Source organism: Alosa alosa, chromosome 14 (assembly GCF_017589495.1).
Source record: "Alosa alosa isolate M-15738 ecotype Scorff River chromosome 14, AALO_Geno_1.1, whole genome shotgun sequence".
Classification (NCBI taxonomy): domain Eukaryota; kingdom Metazoa; phylum Chordata; class Actinopteri; order Clupeiformes; family Clupeidae; genus Alosa; species Alosa alosa.
In genome coordinates this window covers 17,456,672-17,479,797 of record NC_063202.1, presented here as the reverse complement: position 1 = coordinate 17,479,797, position 23,126 = coordinate 17,456,672, and the positions used below count along the sequence as shown (strand labels likewise).

At 42.3% G+C, this 23,126-nt stretch overlaps 3 protein-coding genes across 3 annotated transcripts; 2 read left to right on the top strand and 1 right to left on the bottom strand.

Moving 5' to 3' along the window:
- Positions 1-3,707: 3,707 nt before the first annotated feature.
- LOC125307357 (TOG array regulator of axonemal microtubules protein 1-like) lies at positions 3,708-7,582 on the bottom strand. The gene is made up of 8 exons (XM_048263288.1): positions 7,318-7,582; positions 6,383-6,848; positions 5,997-6,201; positions 5,593-5,698; positions 5,171-5,403; positions 4,800-4,958; positions 4,052-4,177; positions 3,708-3,909 (listed from the first exon to the last, which is right to left on the bottom strand). The coding sequence occupies exons 1-8, from the start codon at positions 7,435-7,437 to the stop codon at positions 3,897-3,899; spliced, it is 1,428 nt and encodes a 475-aa protein (XP_048119245.1). The 5' UTR covers positions 7,438-7,582; the 3' UTR covers positions 3,708-3,896.
- Positions 7,583-8,046: 464 nt separating this feature from the next.
- On the top strand, positions 8,047-15,895 carry LOC125307657. Its single transcript, XM_048263717.1, has 6 exons — positions 8,047-8,077; positions 11,917-12,225; positions 12,423-12,610; positions 12,918-13,007; positions 13,129-13,230; positions 13,468-15,895. Exons 1-6 carry the CDS (start codon positions 8,047-8,049, stop codon positions 13,672-13,674), a joined length of 927 nt encoding a protein of 308 aa, XP_048119674.1. The 3' UTR covers positions 13,675-15,895.
- Positions 15,896-16,152: 257 nt separating this feature from the next.
- prpf19 (pre-mRNA processing factor 19) lies at positions 16,153-22,975 on the top strand. Its single transcript, XM_048262960.1, has 16 exons — positions 16,153-16,343; positions 16,803-16,952; positions 17,214-17,290; positions 17,765-17,906; positions 18,199-18,269; positions 18,618-18,683; positions 18,862-18,903; positions 19,218-19,292; positions 19,440-19,515; positions 19,757-19,866; positions 19,985-20,140; positions 20,701-20,770; positions 20,953-21,126; positions 21,240-21,322; positions 21,896-22,001; positions 22,268-22,975. The coding sequence occupies exons 1-16, from the start codon at positions 16,325-16,327 to the stop codon at positions 22,363-22,365; spliced, it is 1,515 nt and encodes a 504-aa protein (XP_048118917.1). The 5' UTR covers positions 16,153-16,324; the 3' UTR covers positions 22,366-22,975.
- Positions 22,976-23,126: the final 151 nt, after the last annotated feature.

Below are 23,126 nucleotides of genomic sequence, written 5' to 3'. Positions count from 1 at the left end.
TTTGGCTGACGCTTTTTTAACCAAAGCGACTAACAACATGGTAAACAGTAAGTTTTAGAACAATTCTCACAATTTTAGGACAGTTTAAAAAAAAAACACATTAGAGTACAGTAAGAATAAGTGCGTCGGTGAGTGCTGTATTTTAACAGTTACTTGTCAGTTTAACGGCTGGTGAGTGCTAGGATCAGTAAGACTTGTTGTAAGTGTTGCTATGAGAGTAGATGTTCTCTAAAGAGCTGGGTCTTCAGGAGTTTTTGAAAGTGGAAAAGGATGTCCCTGCCTTTGTAGGAACTGGCAGTGTGTTCCACCAACGAGGAACAACAGATGAGAAAAGTTTGATTGGCTTGAGCACCGGTGGTAGAGCTAGACGTGGATTCGTCAGAGGAGCCGCAGCGGTCTGGAGGTAGTGTAAGTCTGTATGAGGGCATTCAAGTAGGTGGGAGCAGAACCGAGACTACTTTGTAGGCAAGCGTTAGAGACTTGAATTTGATGCGGGCTGTCATAGGTAGCCAGTGTAGCTGGATGAGCAGCGGGGTAACGCGTGCCCTTTTGGGTTGGTTGTAGACCAGGCCGCCCAGCTTCTGGATCATCTGAAGTGGTTTCACTGTGCAGGCTGGGAGACCTGTCAGGAGGGCATTGCAGTAGTCGAGTCGTGAGATGACTATTGCCTGAACCAGAAGTTGGGTAGCATCTTGAGTCAAGTAAGTCCTATTATGACTATTATAGTTCTTTTTTGTAAGGGCTGTGTCTAATTTATGTCTGTGTCTATTGTCTGTCAGAAAAGCCTTGCATTGAACAATACTTAGTCTGGGGTAAATTGTGTACAGGTTTACAAAATTACAATGGGTCATTTAGCCGTTGGGACCATTGCTGTAGATATAGACTTACCATTTCTAACAGGCTGCACATTCAGCAGCAACAGGTAAAGATAACGGGAGAAGAAGCTTTCTTGTTTTCTGAAAGAAAAAAGCATGACCAAAAACAGTTTACTCCTACCTCACGCATTTATGTGTGTTTAAATAACATTGTGTGTATGTGTTTGTGTTTATGCTCTGTATTTTAAACATTACTCTAAGCTGTACAGTCTGGCCATCCACACAGGACCCTTAAACCATCCTTACACCAGAAGACTGACAAGATTTGGGAAAGATTCTTGAAAGATTGTAGTCTTTTGAGTAAAGCTTGAATGGACATTAGTTAAAAGACTCCAATCCTTTAAGAATATTTTCCAAATTTTGCCAAAGACTTCTGATGTATGGGTGCACATAAAGTGTCCCTGGTTCACCCCAGCCTTTGGTGCTCCGCAACAAGTCAAATGTCTCCATATCTCAGGAGGACAATCTGGATAAAAAAATATATATAATGTAAATGATTGTGGCATAAATGTCACATATGTCAGTTAGAATCAAGTCAAAGTCAATTTTACAGTGCCTTATAGGCTGTTTAGCTAAGTGTTAGATGTCATGTCTCAAAGTGATTTGTCAATGTGCATACCAATAACTGTTGTGTATTGAATTCATTGTTTAAAACTGGTGCAACTGGCTACAGCATCCCACATTTCAGTCCACGTGTCCACTGGGATCTGGGATCGAGTCCGACCGTGTCATTTTCCGATCCCACCCTATCTCTCTCTCCCGCTCACTTTCTGTCAGCCTCTTCATTGTCCTGCATGTGCAATAAAGGCATAAGAGCCCCCCAAAAATACTACACTTAAAACAGTATGTTTTTATTTATTGTTGCAGGGTTCCCACGGGTCATGGAATTTCTGGAATATCATGGAATTTTAGAAAGTCTATTCCAGAGATGGAAAGCCAGGGAATTTTATCTTTTTGGGACAAAGTCATGGAATATCAGTGAATTTTGTTGTAGCAGTTTAAATTTGACTTGCCAAAATACATTAATACAAATATATTGTCATGCAGAATTGGTGTATATCTGGGGCTGTATTCACAAAGCCTTTTATCTTACCACTAGTTTTTTTTTGCACATAAATCTTGAATTTTATCAACCAAAATGAAGAGCAAAATCTCATGAGTCAAAATATGTATGCCAACATCAAACACCACATGTGCATCAGTAATAAGATTTGGATTATTTTCTGGGCTCCCAATCGGTGGAATTTTTTAATTTTTTTTTCAAATCAGAGGTCAACTTTGAAGGCCTGTATAGCCACAAAGCTACAAGATTCAACTTGCTATCATACCATTTTATACTACAGAGATGTAGCTTTCAGAAAAATATAGTGAGAATTTACCCCCAAGTGGTAGTGACGACCCCCTGTGGCTCATGGACTAATAGGCCTACGGATAGATGCAGTAGGCTAGGCTATCTTTGCAACATTATTAAATTAATCTGTCACCATATACCTATGTTTGCAAAGAGGAGAACATTTTCATTTGATTCACAATGAAACGTTACATTTAATTTACATGTTGACAATGAGTAGTTGTTGTTGGTGGCGTTATAGCATCCCTTTTATGCCTACAATGCAAAATTGTTCCCTCGCGAAGCACAAAAAAGCTGTTTGTGAATAGGTCTTAAATAGTGAGTTAGTCCTCTCGACTTCTTTTAAGCTGTCCCAGACTTAGGTGCTACTTTTAGGTCTAAAATGCTTCGTGAATTACTTAACCTACGTAAACGGCTATGTAAAGTATGACTGAAAGCGCTATAAAACCCTAATGGAATAAGGGATACAATCCCAAATAACGTTAATCAACCAACCATGTTGATGCTAGGAATGCAGTGACAGGAAGAAAGGCAATTATATATCTAATGTAACATTAGCTTAGCGTTATTATGCACACAAACATATTGGGCTAGTTACCTAATGTTATTCAAAGTGTTTCAAAGTATATCTGATTAGGAAAGTACAATAAGCTGTTAACAAAAGGTGTTATCCATGAATGATACCCCCCTTTAAATTCTCACAGTTGTTTACAGTGCAAACTACATTGCTATCATTCTCTTGTTTGTAGTTAGCAAGCTAGCACTTGTTTTAGCTGGAGACACTTGACCATGTAAGGGGGCAGATTGCTACACAGTGCTTACATTTTGACCTTAAGCCTGCTGCTGAGATTTGCGCCCAGTCTTAGTGAGAGGATGGCTTAAGCCTAGATGGTGCACATGGATTATAGATATATCAGGTTGGACTTAAAACGCTGAGTTAAGACCAGCGTAGTTTATAGGTATAGCTCTCACCCCTACCTCGGCCACGATCACAGTAGCAGGACCTGAGGAGGGGGAAGAGAATAACAGAAGATCGTCAGGTGGTGGCTTTAGAAAATGCAAGCTTCTGCTTCTTCATAAGGCAGCAGTGTTGTTAGGTTCCGCAGGGTCCTCCTAAAGGTGAAATTCCCCTGAAAATTCATAAAGGCATTTACATGGAGTAATAAGATTTGGTGTGGAAAGTAGGAGGGAAAGCAATCTAACTTATGTTTCCCGTAATCCTTTTTCAAGAAAATGTAAATAATTTATTGTTTCCAACTGATTATGCTAAAACATCATCAAACCTGGGTTGTTTCTTAACCAATGACTTCAAGGACTTTGCTTTCTTGTCACCACGAGTATGTCGGCTATTAAAAATAATAAACATTTTGGTTGGACCTCTTTGCACTTGATTTTCAGCTGATCAAAATGAGTCTTCATTACTGTTTATTGTTTCAAAGTTTTATAAAGTTGAATCAGTGCAGACAAACATATTTTTTCATTTTTGTTTCTTTATTTTATGTGTGAAAAGGATGTGCATTAGCGTATCTCTACAGCACTGCCCTGTGTGTGTGTGTCTGTGTGTGTGTGTGTGTGTGTGTGTGTGTCTGTGTGTTTTGTCACACATGGTGGTGTTGTGTGTGTGTCTGTGACCCTGTGGGTGCGGTCTCGGCCTGGCTCTGATGTCCACTTCAACGCAAAGGTCTGGCGGGGGAAAAAACAGCACATTACCAAGACAATTTACACTGTATGTTCACAGATTAAACAATACTGAATAGCTAGTCACTTTGATAAATAAATGTAAAGTGTTTAGTGTTTATGGTGTCCGGTGATGTTTCCAGTCCACCTTTTCTGGCATTTGTTAATAAAGTCCTTCATGCGGATTTGATCACTCAGAGGGGCGAACCTTTCCACCATCTTGATGAGGTCGGGATGGGAGGCCACTACAGACAGAATGTTACGGGCCTGATTCCTGTTTCAGACACAAAATACATCAGCACCCATTGATTCACTGATTCATTAGTTTATGATGTATAAGCATATAAGTATTATGGCTTTAACATCATTTTGATGGTACACTGACTTATAATTGGAAAAATGGCATGTTTGTCATTGCCTCTGGCCCTCCTAAAAGATCTCATATAGTATGTAATGTAACTTATGTAGCCTAGGAGAACCCTGCCAAATCTATGTTTGAATTTACTCAGCAGATTCTCAGAGACTTTGGAATTGAGTTAACAACTATATATAAAACATTTGTTAACAGGAAAGATGAGTCAATGGAGATTTGATAATCAGTCAGGTGTCAGCCAGGCTATAACTTTTGTGGACACTACTGGAAAGTGAATATTAAATCACAAATTGTTCACTATATTTTAGCTGTAAACACACTATTTCAATGCCATGCACTGACAGATAATTACATTCAGTATTGCTGTATGACATGAGATGACTTTTGGATACCTCATAATAGAACAGAAACTGTTGCTGATTGGCTAATTTAGAAACTTTTACTTTTATGATTTTAACTGACATTTTTATACAAAGCCAGTCAGTAAATGATAAGGAAACATAGAAAAAATAGGGCTCCCGACCTGACTTCCAGTGTGTTGTCAAGGGCCAGGCAGCTGGCAGTATGGATGAAGCGGGCAGTCAGGTTGTTTTTGCCGGAGAGGAGACGAGCTGCCCCTATGACCTCCGTCACTTTCTCCAGGTGCCGTGCAGTGCTCTTCCTCACGGCTGTATGTTTGTGACTAAGAAGAAGCAGAGAACCAATGAGTCACACCAAGAGAATGGATAAGCCAGAGATCCAGGGGAGACAGCTGAGACAGAGAAACAACAGACAAACTAGGTGAGTAACAACTGATACAGACATCTACATAGCCAGGTAACACAGAGAAAGTTGAGAAGCACTAGAAAGCAATTAACCAGTACAACCCTGCTCTCTTTTTCTCTGCCCCCTAACCTGAGCCCTCCGTTGATGAGAGCGTTCATGCTGCGGATGGGGTTGGTGTTATACACCATGTACCCCAGGGCCAGATCCATGTCCTTCATGAAGCTGCTGGACTCTCCAGCCTTCAGCAGCAGTGTCCGGGCTGCGCCCTCGGCCTCCGCATCCATGTCATGCCCCAGGTGAGCAAACAGGTGGGCCAGCGTCACCATGGCAGCATGGGACACCACTGAGCGCAGGTTCTTCACCTGGTTGGGAGGAGGGAATTAGAATGACAGCTTGCACCACTTTGACTTGACATGTATAGAATACTGACAAAGGTAACATCATTTCTTTGGTAGCATCATTAAAGCATTTCAATAGATATTGCCTAGTTTGAAACAGGACAAAAGATACAACATGTGCTCCAGAATGTTTTCCAGCAGAGAGCCTCTCACCTCTTGATTGACGGCCAGACAAACATCATGCAGCCTGGGCAGCAGCACGTTGGCGTGGTGCTGAGCCAGAGACCTGATGGAGATCAGGGCCTCGATCTTCTTCCCCCTGCAGCAGCACCAACAACACACTCACATCAGAGGAACATGGTAATACATGGACTTGGTTCAAGTATTCCATCTCCAGCTACTTACCAACTCTTGCCATGTAAATCCTATGTGTTAGCATAGCCTAGACTATCTACTCTAAAGGCATGCTGTTCTTTTAACATCAATATCACATAGTCTAATCTATCTTAGCTAAAAGCCTACGATTTGTCTGGATAGCGTAATAGCTTAGCCTATCTTGGCAAAAAGCCTTTCATTTGTTGATATATCAGCCTAGACTATTTAAGCTATACTCCCACCAGTCATCGTCGCTGAGCACCGTAAAGGCCTGCAGGAGGGCCTGCTCAGGACAGGACAGTGGGCGCAGTTTGGCCAACTCTGGCAGATTCTTGGTCGGCTGGGTCTTGCTTGTATGCCTCGCCTCAGTCACTTTCCTCTTCTTCACCTCCTTATGCTCCCTCGTTTCTTCCTGCCTCCCTGCCAGAGACTCAACAGACTTTTGCTCTGGGAGGTCAAAGGTCAAATATGTTTGTCTGAAATCCTGTCTACATTTGCCTTGGCAAACAACTTTGTTATTTGTATTGATATCTGCACTGATATTTAATTAGGCTAATAAAGACTGTGTGTGTGAGAGAGAGAGAGAGAAAGAGAGAGAGAGAGAGAGAGTATAAGAGAGAGTACTCACCTGTCACAGCAGTGACCCCATTGAGTGATATGGTGTTCTTGAGACGGGGTAGTCTACTCTGGAACTGTCTGTGGCTGGTTGTCTTTGGGGGGGCGGGAATAGCAGGGGCAATGGGCGAATTGAGGAAGGGCAGAGTACGGGGCACCGGCGGGGTCCTGCGATCCACAGGACTGAGGCTGCCCACAGAGCAGCCTGTCTGGTCCGAGGCCTTAGCATCATTGAGACTGGCAAGTTTGATCTCCTCAGCGAGTTCCAGGACCTCCTGCAGGAGTTCCTTGCGAGCCTGGCACTCCTGCTGAGCGCTCAGGGGTCTCAGCGTAGACCTCACAGACCGCTGCAGCTGGTGGTGGGGGGATGCAGGGGGTATGGGGGCTAGCAGCTTCCGTTGGCCAGGTGCCGCACTGGCATGCAAGGGCTGGGGTGGGCCCCAACACGTGGGATCGTGGGGCAAGGTCAGAAGATGAGGCTGCAGAGAGGCAAGAGGCAACATGTCATCAAACATGGCCACCATCTACACCCTCTGACACACAACTGCCCAACCGCCATGCTGCGTTTGAAATCTTCACTGTTTCACTATAGTGCACTATTTAGTAAATAACTAAGGCATCATTATATTATTACATTATTAATGATATTATATTATAATAACATTACAAAGTAGCTATATGAACAATATCATAATTTGTTCTAATACCTCTATGGTAACCACTAACCCAAAAAGTGTGACTGATAGTCAGATTTGACCAAAGCTGTATCCTTTCAACTTTGACCTGGAAAGGTCACTTCATAGATGCCCATCATCAAAACAAACATTGACCTTTACCCTTTCAGCATAGATGCCAAATGAAGTGCAGGGAACATTGAATATTAGATTTAGTTATAATTTAGGCTATATAAAACTGTACACCGGCTCTTAGATGTTTGAGGGAACTCACACATGCGGTACAAATCGTTTTCTGATTCTGCTCCTGCCGTAAAATCAGGAGCTGTAGCATAATTTTTTTCATCTCCTCATTTTCTGCATGGAGTTTTCCGAACTCCTTTTGAAAATCCATTGAACTTCAAATTTCGCCGACAGGAGCTAATTTAAAATAAACTGTATAGAACTTAAATATAATCTACTGAGCAAAAGCCAAATATCTAGGCTACTGAGAAGCGAGCGGGTGAGTCCTAAGGTGAAGATGCATCAAGTGATCTGAAATGACGATTTTCGCCCATAATGGTGACCTCACCATTATGACGTAGGGGCACAGACAGCAGACACCGGTTGCACCAACTCTTTGCTACGACTGCTTATTAACTGCTAAGTTGGTCTTTGTTAAGACCAGTCTTTAGAATTGACCTGTCGCTAAGCGCCATCCTTAGAACGCTGATGAGCCAATGACAGTCCAGCCTCAACGGGACTCGGACATCAGCTCGTAAAGTAGGCTACTAAGCCAACAACGTGGGCACAGGTTCCCTGTTAAATCCCAAGATGAAAATCAACTACTATATTCTTAGGCCTACTACATCAAATATTAACGTAACCTAACACATCTTAGTATCAAAGATTGTTAAGGCGGAAACTAATTTTCTGCTGAAAATGGTGTTTTTGGCTAACTAGAAATCTAGACGCAGGTGGGTGGCTAGGTGCTACTCTTCCCTTTGCCCAAAATTCGATCCTAATGCCCCAGTGCAGTGACGGGACACTGTGCTGTAAGCAAGGTTCCCACGAGGTCTTAAAAACGCCCAGACTTTCATCCGAGGTCTTAAATTTCATTTAGCCAGGTCTAAAAACTATTTTACCATGGTTAATTTCCAGAAACGCTGGCCGCAGAAAGTTATTAGGCTACAAAGTAAAGTAGCAAGTATTGAGTCGAAGCCTGCAAAGCGGAGCTCTAACGTCTTTGCTACAATTGTAACAAAACCAGCAGAACGCTGCCTTCAGAACGTTGGTTCGGTGTGTTGTAGTGCAGAGAGATGCATGTCCACCCAAAACACACTTTCACACCCAGTTTCAACTCCAGTCTCATTTTTGACTTCCTTGATTAAATCTATTCTATTTGATGGCAAGTTTGTTTTAGCCTATTTATTTAATATAAATAATACTTTTAATTTTGGACTCAAGGTTTAGGGCATTTGGCACGTGATTGAGTATACCAGTGAGTGAGCAATGTCAAAATGCAGTTGGGTTGTAGACGTTGGGTGTGGAAGGTTAGTGTGATTGGTTTATCCTTAAATTAAATTAAGGCTTTTTCAATTTGACTTACTAAAACCTGCAAGAACCCTGTGTAAGAGATGCCATTCTTTGGATGAAAAACATACCTGCATACCATACCTGACTCACTGTGGTCATGGCTAAATTCCCAACCAGGCTTATCAGTCTACTAATCATCCCACAGTCTCATGTATTCACTCCCCATTTTCCACCTCAAACTGGTGACCTGTTTACCTGTTTTTTATTATTATTATTATTATTATTATTACCAGGTAGTAGCCACTCATGATCTGTTTTTCTATCACTAAGTTGCAGTACCCTTAGTTGGCCAGAGGACTGTCTCCTAATCACATTGGAGAGGAGTCCTCTTGAAATTCGCTGTCCAGTCCCGCTTTACGTCGCACGTAGGCTTACTACAATGACGGCGTGGTGCTGTGTGCTGCTGTTTGTTTACGACACATCCCAACGCATTGGTGGTCTACAAACCAAAAAAAAAAAAAATGGATACCAAAATCTGCTGAGTTGAATGCTATATTAATTTGGATACGTCGTTTATTTGCTGTGCAGGTAGGATAGTCCGCATTTCTTTTATTTGAAGGAAGCATTCTGAAATTGGTTTCATAAGGCTATGTGATGATGAGCCGACCAAATAAAAATAAACTCACCGTTGAGCATGGATTGTGTTCTAATTGGTTGTGCTAATGTGCTTCCACAGAAGATGCTATTGCTTCTACTGACGTTACTCAGTACCCACCATTGCATGGGTAGGCCTACGTATTATCTACTTTATTCCCTTGTTATTAGTGCAGCGTGTGTGTATGAATGAACGCACAGCAGACAGAGCAAACGACATACTTTAAACGTTGTTGGAAAAGCAAGGCCGATTTAATCGTCGTCTTCTTCTTCTCTCTCTCTCTCTCTCTCTCTCAATCCCTCCCCCTCTTTCTCTCTCTCCTTGTGTAGGGTATTCTTTGGGTACGTGTATGTTTCAAATATGAATGTTAAACCATCATGTTACCCCATCGTGTTCGTCATTGCTCAGTAGTTACCATTGTAAATGAGTAGCCCTTTACTGTCGGTTTTTGTGTTTTTCTTTTTGAATCACCCCACCTCATTCAGTTCAGTAATTCATTGCTACAATGAACTCATGACTGTTCCATCTCATACATCAGTATTAGTCTACACTACAACCAATACAGTCATTCACATTCACTTCAACCTCCCCATCCTTCTCTTCATTAACCAGACTTACTAGTCTCACTCCTTTTGCAGGCTGGAACGAAGACAGGAAGGTTGTGTGTTCAGGGAAGAATTTCCAAGTACCCGTCTTCTCAAGGTCGAGGATAGTGACATTCACTCCTAGCTCACCCCCTGAACCAAAGAGGGTATTGCTTGAGAATAATATTGTAAGTGAGACGTGCCTGTGTGTGTGTCTTGTGAATCCTCAAATTTTGTTTACATTCAGTTCAGATCACTGAGTAACCAACCCCATAACAGAGCACCAAATAAGGCCTTGAAAGACAGTTGATGTGGATTCATGTATTACTAACTTGTGATCAGGTAAAGGATCCAAGATATGAATGGACTCGTGACCAGACTTTACTGGTGAGGGACGTCACCCATCGAGATCAAGGCATCTATGCTGTGAAATCCTACGACTTTACCATTGAGACGGTTGAGCTTATTGTTACAGGTCTGTGTGCCTTGCATGTGAAGTCATGGAATGTTATGTTTTGTCTCTGTCTGTCTGTTTGTGTCCCTCACTTTCTGCATAATACAATTCTCATCTTTCAGAATGCATCAGGAAGTTCCATAAAACATATGGCGAGACCTTTAAACTGGACATCCCAGCTGATGGAGCAAGCCTGGAGTTAAACCCTCTCAGCCCCCTTTATTTCCCTTCATCTACCCCTTCCCCATCTCTCTCTTCTTCTTACCCCTCACTCTCTTCCACTCTCCCCTCCTTTCTCTCCTCCTCTACCTCTCTGCCCCCCTCACCCTCCTCATCCCATACTGCTTCTCTTTCTCAGACCCCCTCCCCCTCTTCTCCCCCTTCTCCCTTCTCCTCTCCCTCTCCTCCTACTTCTCTCTCCGCCTCTCCCTCTCCTCCCCCTTCTCTCTCCTCCTCTCCCTCTCCTCCCCCTTCTCTCTCCTCCTCCACTTCTCCATTTCCCATCCTGCCATTGGTCCATGGCTGGACCGACACTAGCGACCAGGGCAACCAGTGAAAGACAGCACATGGGGCAGAGGGAGAGTGGGGTGAGGGTGGGGTGAGATCAGGGGTGAGGGTGAGTGGAGAGAGAGAGAGACACTAGAGACCAGAGAGAGAGAGAGAGATCAAAGAGAGAGAGAGAGAGAGAGAGAGTCCAGAGAGAGAGAGAGAGAGAGAGAGAGAGAGAGAGAGAGAGAGAGAGAGAGAGAGACTCTGCTTGTAAAGGGGCATGAGGGTGGAAAACTCTTTTCAAACCTACACAAAATGATTTGCTGACCCAGTCAAGTGATATTTCCTGTTGCTTTGGTGCTGTTTACTTATAATAATCCTTATGTATATTATAGTTTACTCCAGGTTTATTAGATATAAACACACTTTGACATAACTCAATAAAGCAACAAGGTGACTAGCCTGACGAGTCAGAAAATTTTATTTAGAGTGAGCCTAGGCACTGAGTTGTGCTTAGAGGAATGTGTATCAGTCCTGCTCCTCCAGCCAGCCAGCCCCATGTTGTTTCCACCACTCCCTGCTCTGAGCTCGAAGCTGACTAAGCTAATCAGATTAGCTAGCTGCACATTCACTGCTCGAAGCTATTCAAGAACATCATAATCACAGTGACGTTAGTCTGGCATATCTGCTCTGAGCAGTGACAAATACAAAGGTCAGGGAACCTTCAGGAGCAGGAGGGAGAACTGCTGAATGAGAGAGGATGTTTGATACGGCCATAGAGGATGTTTGATAAGGCCATAGAGGATGTTTGATAAGGCCATAGAGGGTGTTTGATATGGCCATAGAGGATGTTTGATAAGGCCATAGAGGGTGTTTGATAAGGCCATAGAGGGTGTTTGATAAGGCCATAGAGGATGTTTGATATGGCCATAGAGGATGTTTGATACTCCATGCACATTCAGTTCATGTGCCAGCCTACTGTTCAGTGTGGTGGTTGCCATTAAATAGACCCAAGTGTTCAGTGTTGCCAGGTTAGTTTTGCAGAAACAGGAGTAGATACTTCATGTTAGTTTTCATGCTGATTTGCTTCTCTTTATGTCTTCTATGTTTATTTGTAGTCTCTTCACCTCTCTTCCTCCTTCTCTCATCCCTCCTTTCTTTCTCTCTCCTCCACAGCCCACTGGTCCAATATCACCGCTTTCAACAAGGAATCCCTCTACATCCGCCTGTACACACCGCTCAGGCAGGCCCAGCTGCGCCTCATGCCCGACCACTCCTCCTCCCGCTCCCACTCTTCCACCACCCTTTTGCGGGATGGGGAGATCGTGGAGGAGAGACTGTGGCACCGCGGGCGACTCTCATTGGAGCAGAACCGCACAGGCCTCTACTTTGTCATGGCAGGTCTCAGTGAGAAGGACAATGGCATTTATGAAATGCACGATGGCCAAGGGAACCTTGTGTCGACGAACATTGTGAGGGTTGTTGGTAAGCTACCCCCGTTGTCTTTTTTTGATGGCATGTGTTCATATGTGTTTGCTAGAAAAGGCAAAATTGAAAAGACAAAAGTGTGAAAAAATGCACAGCAGTAAAGTGTTAGTTCTTTTCATTAGTCTGTATATAACATAGTATAATTATTGTGTGATAAAGGACTTCCCATTCTCATTCCCTCTCTGTGTCTCTAGATAAGCATATGCGATGGAGAGCTGTGATGAAGTCCATCTCGGTTCCCTCGGGCATGTTTCTGTCTCTGGCTGGTGTCATCCTCTTCCTGAAGAGGTACCCCAGCTGCAGTGTCTCCAAGATACTCAGTGGCCTGAGAGATCGTCGCAATGCCACCACTGCCGGTGTCCCCCCAAGAGTACACATTGAGGTGTGTGTGTGTGTGTATGTGTATTTGTGTATGCTTTTCTGTACATGTATGCATATGTGTGTGATTATGTATGCAAGTGAGTGTTTGTGTAATATTTTCTACTTTATATTAAATGGCACTGAAAAGATGTCTTTTCCTACACTACCTACTTGTTCTGTTCTTTGTACAATTTAAAAAGAACATCTGTAAAAAAGACATTTTATAATGTACATCTCATTCTTTTTTTTTCCATGTTTATTCTGTATGGTCTATGCAGTTGTGTGATTTATTTGACACCAATGTAATCCTGTCTTTGTGTTGTCCACAGGACTACAGTGAGCTCAACCTCACCAGTTACACCAGTTCCCCATACAAAATCAGGTCATCCAAACAATGGAGCCCCAGTCCCTCGCGCAGTGTAAGCTACAGTATGGACTGTGGTTGCAATAGCTTGTGCTTGCTCAGCCGTTTTTTCTTTGCCGTGAGTGTCTGAGTGTGTGTGTGTGTGTGTGTGTGTGTGTGTGGCTCTGTGGTTGCAGGGTTACTCTCCTGTTGTTCAGAGAGCCTATGGAGACTCCCCAGAGCCAGTCAGAGGCACAGAGATACTAGGAACGGATCCCAGTCAGAACCTACTCAGCCAGGTAGCGGACATGTGGACTCACTCACATGCACATGCTTGCACTCCCATGCACATGGACACACACACACACACACACACACACACACACACATACAGACACATACAGACACTTCCACGTGCACACTACTACGATGAGGTAATATAAATGTTAGAACACACACACACACAAACAAACATACCACAGACACAGATAAAACCCTCCCTCACATTTGCCATCTCTCTCTCATCCCCTCCTCAGGAATCAAAAAGTCTGAGGAAGACATCTTTCTCTCTGGTCGGGGCCTCTGACTGCCTCCACTCCTCCGAGCACTGTGCTCAGTTTGACCTCAGCAAGGTCAACCGGAACAAGGACGGCAAGAAGGACTATTTCTCCACATTACCACTGGACATGGACACGTCTGACATCTGCAGTGTGTATACCTCAGACAAGCTGAACTTCCACTAGGATCGGAGCTGTGAGGGAGATACTATATGTGGAAAGGGAAAGAGAGGCAGAGAAGGGAGAGAGAGAGGAGAGGGATGTGTAAATCTGAGAAGGAAAGATAAAGTTTGTGTGAGGGATCCGAAAATGGTTGGACTCACCATTGTGCCTGTCCTCTATTAACAGATGGGAGAGTGAAAGATGCATAGTGTGGTACAGAAAATGTAGAGGTTGATTAGCTCTTATTTGCTGTTCTTAAACTTTACGAGATGTTTTCCAGAACATATGACAGAGAAAGCTGAACAGTCACAGTAGAAGCAGAATGATGCAGGTCAATATGAGTATGAGGGATACTTCATCTGATGGGATTGCTGGAACACCCAGATCACATGGACCTCAGATCACATAGTCTGATCCCAGGTGCCTCTCCAAGGTGAGAATGTTCTGCCAACAGTATGACTTTTGATCTTGTTCATTAGATTGTTGGGTTCTTGACATCAGCTGCTCAGCTCCCTGTGCACCTGTAAAAAGGCTCATCACTTGTGAACTGAGGGACTGCAGTGGACAGTGGGCTGCTGGTTTTCCCAGGAACAAATACTCTTGGGACTGCAGCCTTTTTGTCCATAATGTGCTGCGGATTGTGGATGTTGCTTTACTTGTGGAACTTTTTTATTTGGCCGGTCATGCAGTTCCCTATGTTCCTTTTTTCAGGAAGTTTCCCCACATCTCTTACATGGCATGTCTTATTCACCACAAGGGCTGTCATGGGGTTAGAGTTGTTTGACTGAGACCTGTTGTCCATATTTTTGTGGATTGTGGACTTTTCCAGACTATCCTCACTTCTCCAGCCTTGCATTCCTTGGATCAGGAAGTTCTCCCAACTCCTCTTCCTGCATGTCTGACTCATCACAAGGACTGTGTTCCTTAGGTTCGAGCTGACCTTTTTGTTGGCAATTGTCACTGACACACTGATTCAAATTTGGTATATAGATGACTTGTGTGTGTTCCCCCGACATTTTACAGCCTTTATACCTAGAGGCACCACTTATGCTGAAGAAATAGGTTATGGTCATGGTCTGTCAATTCATCCTTTGTGTCACATTTATTCTTCAATGTCATCCCTCAACTGCATTCCTATGCACATCACAGGATCTTAGGTATGGGTTTGGAGACAAAACAAAGAATCGTATTAATCATTGAATTCATCCTCAATTAGGGTTACTTATTGCTTTACCGTTTGTATCACAGCATATTTACACTTCATTTTCAATTTTCAATAACAAAACAATACTCTACACTCCTAACCCATGTCTCACCATCGACTGCGTCATTCAGCAACTGTATGGCTATTGGCTGTATTCATTTTCGCTATCTTAAATGGCTACCTCGGTGCATTTATTGCAATAGTATCAGCCCTAATCCGGTTTACCCTGCAGAGTTATATAGTCTTAACATGTGATAGTGGATACAGTGAAGAGCCCTTCCTGTATGGTGCCGCTGTCAGTGTAGACCTCAAAGGGGTTTGATGGCATTTGTGCTTGTAGGCTACTGTAAATAATAAGTTATTTAGGGTATATCACAATGCATGTGCATGTCATCATGTGCCCGTCTAACCCATCCATCCCAAATAAAAGCTAACTCCTCACCTGACATATCTAGTAAGCTGTTACCTGACTCTGCCTCAAATATAGCAAATGCTGTTTCCTTTAATATGTAGCATACATTGTTTGCTATCATGCTTCATATATTGTATGTAAGAATCATAGACAGGAAATTGTGTTATTGAGATATTAACACTGAGAGATGCTGCTTTGTGCTCAACTTAATAGATTCCTATTATGAAAATGTTTAAGTTAGGTGGGAAGAATATAGTAGGCTACTGTAGGTTTTCTCAACATCTGAGAGGTAGGCCTCATATTGGGGAAAAGATAACTAAAATGATGTTGTGAGCACTATGTGAACCAGAATATTTTGGGTATTGAATTAAAAAAAAATCTAGATTTATAGTGAACTTTATCTTAAATGTACAGATTAAACAAAACAGTGGTGTTACAGTCAAGCTTTTCATAGAAATGTGAAGGCTCAAAAACGTTGAATAATTTATGTGCTGGTGATTTGTTTCTCTCTAAGATATCCTTTTTTTTTTTCAATCATACAAACCTGCACTAACCTCTTACACAGTGTTCTTTAACATGTGTGAAAATTGTTCACCATTAAAAAAAGATCATCAGACTTAATCATTTCATAATGTGTATTGCTTGAATACAATGATTGTTACCATGTTGTCATTTGATGATTTACAATGACATTTCAGTTTACGTTATTTAGACAAACAACCACAAACCTTGGCAAAAAAAACTAATTTCATAATGAGACGGGCATGAAAAACACTAAGTGAAAGGTTTCCCAAATTGCTACCAAGCCTACACAGACCCTACGGACTTTAGCGCCACCATGTGGAGATATTCGAAAGAACTCATTGGATGACCATACTATCCCAGAATGCAGTGCTTTTGAAGCGGTAGCGCGAGGACAACGTGCATGACTTGGAGGGACAGTCTCCAACTTCACGAAATCACGATCGATTAATTTGCGTTTTAGGTAGCTTGCACAAAAACCTAAACGCCACACTAACCTTAAACGCAACAGAAAAGGCTACCAAGCGAAGGGAATAATGTCTTTGGTTTGCGCAAGTAAGTCAACCTGTAGTTGAAGTTGCATATTAGCTTTCTGTACAAGTTAGCTTCGCTAGCTAGCTGTCCATTCAAAGCGAACTTTATGAATATAGCCGAATTATTTGACTGTTTTTGTTAGCTAATAAACTAGTCTATGTGAAATTATATGAAGTCCATCATTGTGCATCTTTAGATTAATCAGTTGCAATAATTACGAGTTCATGGTATTTGACTGACTTTGATAGCTTTGGTAGCTAACTTTAGTTATCACTGCCATGTTAATGTGAAGGCTAGCTATTTTCTTTCGCTAGCAAACGTTAGGTGGCTAACTCACCTGAACTATTTACCTTCCGGCTTTGATAATGTGTTATTAGAAACGTATTTGTTAGATAAACCAGAACATCGCAACACCGTATTTTGTGAAGTAAGATGTATTGCATGTAATTTCGCAGTATAATGTTTGCAACATGTTGACAGTTTCCAATGAGGTTCCTGAGCATCCCTGCGTTTCACCGGTGTCCAACCAAGTGTTCGAGCGCCGGCTGATTGAGAAATACATTGTTGAAAATGGAGCGGACCCTATCAACGGCCAACCTCTGTCCGAAGAGCAGTTGATCGATATCAAGGGTGAGTAGTTGAAACAGGGTAATAGATAGATAGATTACTTTAATCATACCCAAAGGGAAACTATGGTGTTCCAACAGCAGTTTATAAAATTGATAGACAACACATACACACAAGTGAAACATAAACAGAACTTAGGACATGAAGTCTCTGTGCAGAATATGATTCTCCTCTCACGCCACAAATGGGGGAGTCATTGTAAATTGTATGAATATGATGTTTTTCTTTTAAAGTGACACAACAACCTTTTGGTTTTGTTCACAGTTTCGCATCCCATCCGCCCCAAGGCTCCATCTGCAACTAGCATTCCAGCTATCCTCAAGTCACTACAGGATGAATGGGTGAGTGTTTGCCCACCCCATTAAGTATCACAAATGCATGCAATTTGAGTAGCCTTATGAGAACACTTATGCATAGGGCTGCAGTGGAACTAAACACAGTTTATCCACCTCTCAAGTTTATTCACAATATGTACACTCATCAACACTAGGAACCATTTAATACCACTGGTATTGTTATAAACTTTGGAATTAAACCGCCACCATCATCAAACATGTTCTGAATGCCTTTTTTAAAAATCCGATATCGTATGGTGCAGGTCACCTTACCGTGATCACAGAATTCACCCACAAGTTGACCTACCTCCGTGCACATGCATACCTACTCTTATTGTCCATTGTACAACTCTGGCAAAGAAATTGTGACAGTGTGGCCATTTTTATATGTATCTGATTATTTGAGCAAATATATTACAGCCTTTCATCTGTTCTTGTCTTCTCCCTCTATTTCTTGCATTCCGTCATTCTGTATCTCAGGATGCAGTGATGCTGCACAGTTTCACTCTGCGCCAGCAGCTGCAGACCACACGGCAGGAGCTCTCTCACGCCCTCTACCAGCACGACGCCGCCTGCAGAGTCATCGCCCGCCTCACCAAAGAGGTCACAGCAGCCAGAGAGGGTAAGGGCCAACTTCACATCACATACATACATTAGGCCTTATCTGTCTTTTACTCGTGATATAAGACATGGCAGCATGGCAGCCTCATGCTTCACTTCACATTATCAGCCAAATTTGAAACTCTAGTCGATTTATTGACAACTGGCTAATTGTGATCCATAAACCATGAGTGCCTGCATGGAACCCTAGAAAATCTTAACAATTCTGAACTGTTTAGGCAGCAGCAGGTTTTCTGAGTTTTATTACCACAATATCAGAAGGAACCCATCTCACTCATGATTTCCCCTGACAGCTCTTGCCACACTCAAACCTCAAGCTGGATTGGTGGTTCCACAGGCTGCTCCTGCTTCCCAGCCAGCCGTGGTATGTAATTGGTTGTTCTCAGTGTCGTTTTAAGAATCCTCTCCAATGTTTTTCCTGTGTTTCTCCTCATAGGTTCTCAGTACCATTCTCTCTGTTAAGGGTTTTAATAGAGTAGCGTTTTCAAGGCAGCAATTTCACTGGATCTAAACAAACCAATCTAACCATAGTGGTGGCTTTTTTAAATTTGACATGTTTATTAAGTGTTTAATTGTGGAACTGAACTAGTGAGTGTAAACCTATCTGCCTTGCCCAGTTACATATCTCTGGTGTGTGTGATATAGTGTCTTAATCTATACTTTCCCCCTCTGTTTCCCCCGCTCTTCCTCCACTCTATCTCCATCCTGTTAGGGTGCTGGTGGGGAGCCTATGGAGGTCACCGAACAGGTTGGCATGACAGCAGACATCATACAGAAGGTAAGACGCGTTACGTGTGCCTTAGTGTCGTGTCACCTTTTATGTATTCTATAGTTCTATTATGCATGTCTGTGCATGTTTTATGCACTCCAACCATTTGAAGATGAAAGTTGTTTTTAATATATGCTGTGTGTGTGTGAAAAGTTAGTCTCTAAACTTGATATTTTCTTGTTTTTAGCTGCAAGACAAGGCCACTGTGCTGACAACAGAGAGAAAGAAGGTAAGGGGGGAATGAGAGACTGATAGAATTACATATTTGTGTGATTCATCCCCCAAATATACTCTCCTCTAGTTTAAGTGTTTAATAGAAGTGTTTACTCAGCATGGGTAGATAGCTCCTGGAGTTGTCTAGACTGCAGTAATTAATCCAACTTTAATAGAGTTGTGCCTGATTGTGTTTTTAAATCCTTTCTGGACATTAGTCGCAGAGGGGAAGGGGATTCCCTCGAGTCTCACTCCTACTCATTTCTGACTCTTGAGTGCTGTCTTTTGTGCCCTCTCCCCTCACCAACTCTCCCGTTGTTCCTCCGTTAGAGGGGAAAGACTGTGCCAGAGGAACTGGTCCGAGCCGAGGATCTTGGCAAATACAGACAAGTGGCTTCTCATGTTGTAAGTGTATACACAGACACACACGAAAATGACACGCAGTACATTTTAGGATGTAGGATTGACAGTAGACACATTTGGCTATTCCTGTGGCTGTATGTTCGTGTGTTAGATTTGTTTTAATTAATAATGTCTGTTTCCCTGTCCCAGGGGCTGCATAGTGCCAGTATCCCAGGAATCCTCTGTCTGGATCTCTGTCCCTCAGACACCAACAAAGTACTCACTGGTAGGCTCACACAATTTATTTTCTTTTCATTTTCATTTCATTTTTTGGATGGATGTTGAAGTTTCTGTAGTAATTTGAAGTGGACCAGACTGTACTTTTAAAATTTAGCAGCACCTACTTTGTCAAATAACAAGTGCCATTCAAATAGCTATGTCTGTTTCCTTTGTCTAAATGTACCTCTAGTCCCTCACCCCTCTTATTTTCCTCTGATAAACTCTTACCTGTGTGCTGTTATTTCTAGGTGGTGCTGATAAGAACGTGGTGGTGTTTGACCGTCGGGAGGAGCAGATTGTGGCCACCCTCAAAGGTCACACCAAAAAGGTCTCCTCTGTCATCTACCATCCTTCTCAGGTAATCCCTCCCCCACACCGCACAACTGCATAACATTAATAAATCACTTAGGTATGACCGTAATGGATATGTCATTTGTGTGATGTTCATGTATTATTTTGTGTTCTTTTTTCCTCAGTCAGTGGTGTTCTCAGCTTCTCCCGACACCACCATCCGGGTGTGGTCCGTCACCGGGGGCAACTGTGTGCAGGTGGTGCGCGCTCATGAGGCGAGCGTGACTGGCCTCTCCCTGCACGCCACTGGAGACTACCTGCTCAGCTCCTCTGAGGACCAGGTAAAAACACACACACACGCACAAAGAGCACAACTACAAAAGTGAGTGCAGGCTTCTGCGCTGTGCCAGTTGAATTGATCATGTGTTCTTAGGGTCGTGTTTTTTTTTTTTTTTTTTTTTTTACACACACATCTCATTTTGACATGATGCCTTATCTCAGACTAAGGCCTTTGTCACTCACTTGTGGACACCACAGAGTCGAAGTTATTGTTCTTCCTAGTCCTCTTGGTATGGTCCACAGTTCATGCACAGTCGGCGGACTTTAAGGAAAGCGACTTTGCGTACACGGACACACCCTCCGATGACGAAATTTGCATCAATCAGACCCTATTGGATTGACCCTAGCCTCTGATCCTTGGAACAGCAAGTTCTACAGTAGTTCTGGATCATTAAAATAGGTGCAGAACAAGGAACCAGACAGTTGTTGGTAGAAGACTAGTACACTTGTAAACCATTTGGAAAGCAGTTGACATAAACGTATGTCACTTTGAACATTTACTTTGGGAAATGGACAGAGTGATTTAAGAGATTTGTCTAAACTGATATCTGTTCTGTTTTAGTACTGGGCCTTCTCTGATGTCCAGACTGGTCGTGTTCTGACTAAAGTGACTGACGAAACCGCAGGATGTGGTGAGTATGCCTTTGCGAAATGCAAATTTACAGCAGAACTAGGAATAATTAGTAGAATAATAATTAGTAGAATAATTATTTGCCTTGTTGATATATATATATATATATATATATATATATATATATATATATATCAGCACTGTTCAAGTGTAACCTTGTTTGTGGTCCCCCTCTGCCATCAGCTTTGACATGTGCTCAGTTCCACCCTGACGGTCTGATCTTTGGTACTGGCACTGCTGACTCTCAGATCAAGATCTGGGATCTGAAGGAGCGCACCAATGTGGCCAACTTCCCTGGACACTCTGGCCCAGTCACGGCCATTGCCTTCTCTGAGAATGGTTATTACCTGGCCACAGGTAAGTTGGGCACCAGCAATGTATGCAGTTTTGGAATTCTATGTAATGAGTCATCTGAAGTGATGAGCACACACTGTGTTGGTTTAACTGTTGTGATTGCTTTCCGTGTATAGGTGCCCAGGACAGCTCTCTTAAGCTTTGGGATCTGAGGAAACTTAAGAACTTCAAGACTATTGCACTGGATAACAATTATGAGGTTAGCCTCCAAACACACACACACACACACACACACACAACATACATATTTAATCAAACGGTCATGAGGTTTTTCATCTTAATGATTATTATTATAGACTATGATCAATCTTCATCATTCTTGTAAATGCCCTTTTAAATGTTCTCTGTCCTGTTATAATGTAATGCTTAAGCCATATTGGTTTTATCCCTTCCAGTTTTGGGTGGAAGGTAAAAATGGTATACAGCATAAACAGGATTTTGACTATGCCAGCATTCTGCTAAATACTGCCACAGTAGATAGTAGGGTATTAATGTGTCCAAGTAAACATGCACGCTGAGATGATGCAAATTATTTTGGAATGCAGAAGCAATAATACCACTATCTGCAATAATAGAGAAATATGAGTTACTAATTTAAGATACTTCTGTGCAATGGGAGGTACGTCCTAGTCGTACTGTTAAGAGTACAGCAATAGCTGCCATTTAGTTGCCATACCTGTGCCTTTTCCCTTGAAAAGCATACATATCGAAATTTGAGTCTATAACGCCCAGCCATATTTCCTTATTTAATAATCCTTTCTCGCTCTCGCAGGTGAAGTCCCTAGTGTTTGACCAGAGTGGTACCTACCTGGCCGTGGGTGGATCTGACATCAGAGTTTACATCTGCAAGCAATGGTCTGAGGTCCTGAACTTTGGCGGTGAGTCCACGCCCTGCTTCTATGCTTGTTCACGCAGATCAGTTCCTCCCACCATCTGTCTCACTATTCCCATGATGAGTTTGAATCAGCCCTATTTTAATCATCTCAATGTGTGCCTGTTTCCATTTCCTGTTTTTTTTTTTTTTTTTTTTTTTTTTTTATTTATTGTTCTCACTTCCTCTCACCTTCTGTTCTTCACTGATTTCTGCCATCTTGTGTTCATTCATTGTCTGCTTTCTTCCTCGTTTTCTAATCTCTTTCTGTAGATCATACTGGACTGGTGACCGGCGTGGCTTTCGGAGAACATGCACAGTTCCTCTCTTCCACTGGAATGGACAGAAGCCTCAAGTTCTACAGTCTGTAGGATGAAGAGATAGATTAGAGAGAGAGAAAGAAAGTGTGTGTGTGTGTGTGTGTGGGGGGAATGAGAATGAGGGGAAATGAGAAATTGAGGTGTCCAGTGGTAGCAACAACACGTTTTGTATTTTAGCATGTGTCAGGAATGACGTGAAGCAGCCAGAATCAAAAAATTCTGTATAATTTTTGGTGACCAATCATAAGAATTGTATTTGCATAAATATTGGTCGGTACCCACTGCATCTGTGTGCTAAGTAAGCATTTAAAGTAGGTTTCTTTCTTTTTTTTTATGTTTGGAATTGTGGAGGCAAGGGTTTGAAATTCGCTCCTACATGTCCAGCTATCAGACCCTTTGTCTATGATTCATTAGCTCTGATACTAAACTGCTTTTGAAATAAGCATTTTGTGTCTGTACTTGCCATTTTATGATTAGCAAGGAAAAGTACTGTCAAGTTCAAATGTGTCCCATTTTTTTTCCTTTGTTTCCTTTTTCAACTTCTAAACCTCTTTGTCAGCGTGAGTTCATAGACCTGTATATTTTGTCTTCTACCATAGTTACTTCTGTAGACTGGTATATCAATATGAATTCAAGCTCAATAAAGACATTTTTTCCTGTATTTCATGGTCACTGTTTTTGACAGATGCCAGGGCTCTCCAAATCGTTTTGTCAAGGCCCTTGCACCACAAAGAAACATCAGCATAAAAACACTGTCCAAATCACCAGTAATTCTAGATGTGGGAGGTGGACATTTTGACTTTCATTAAAAA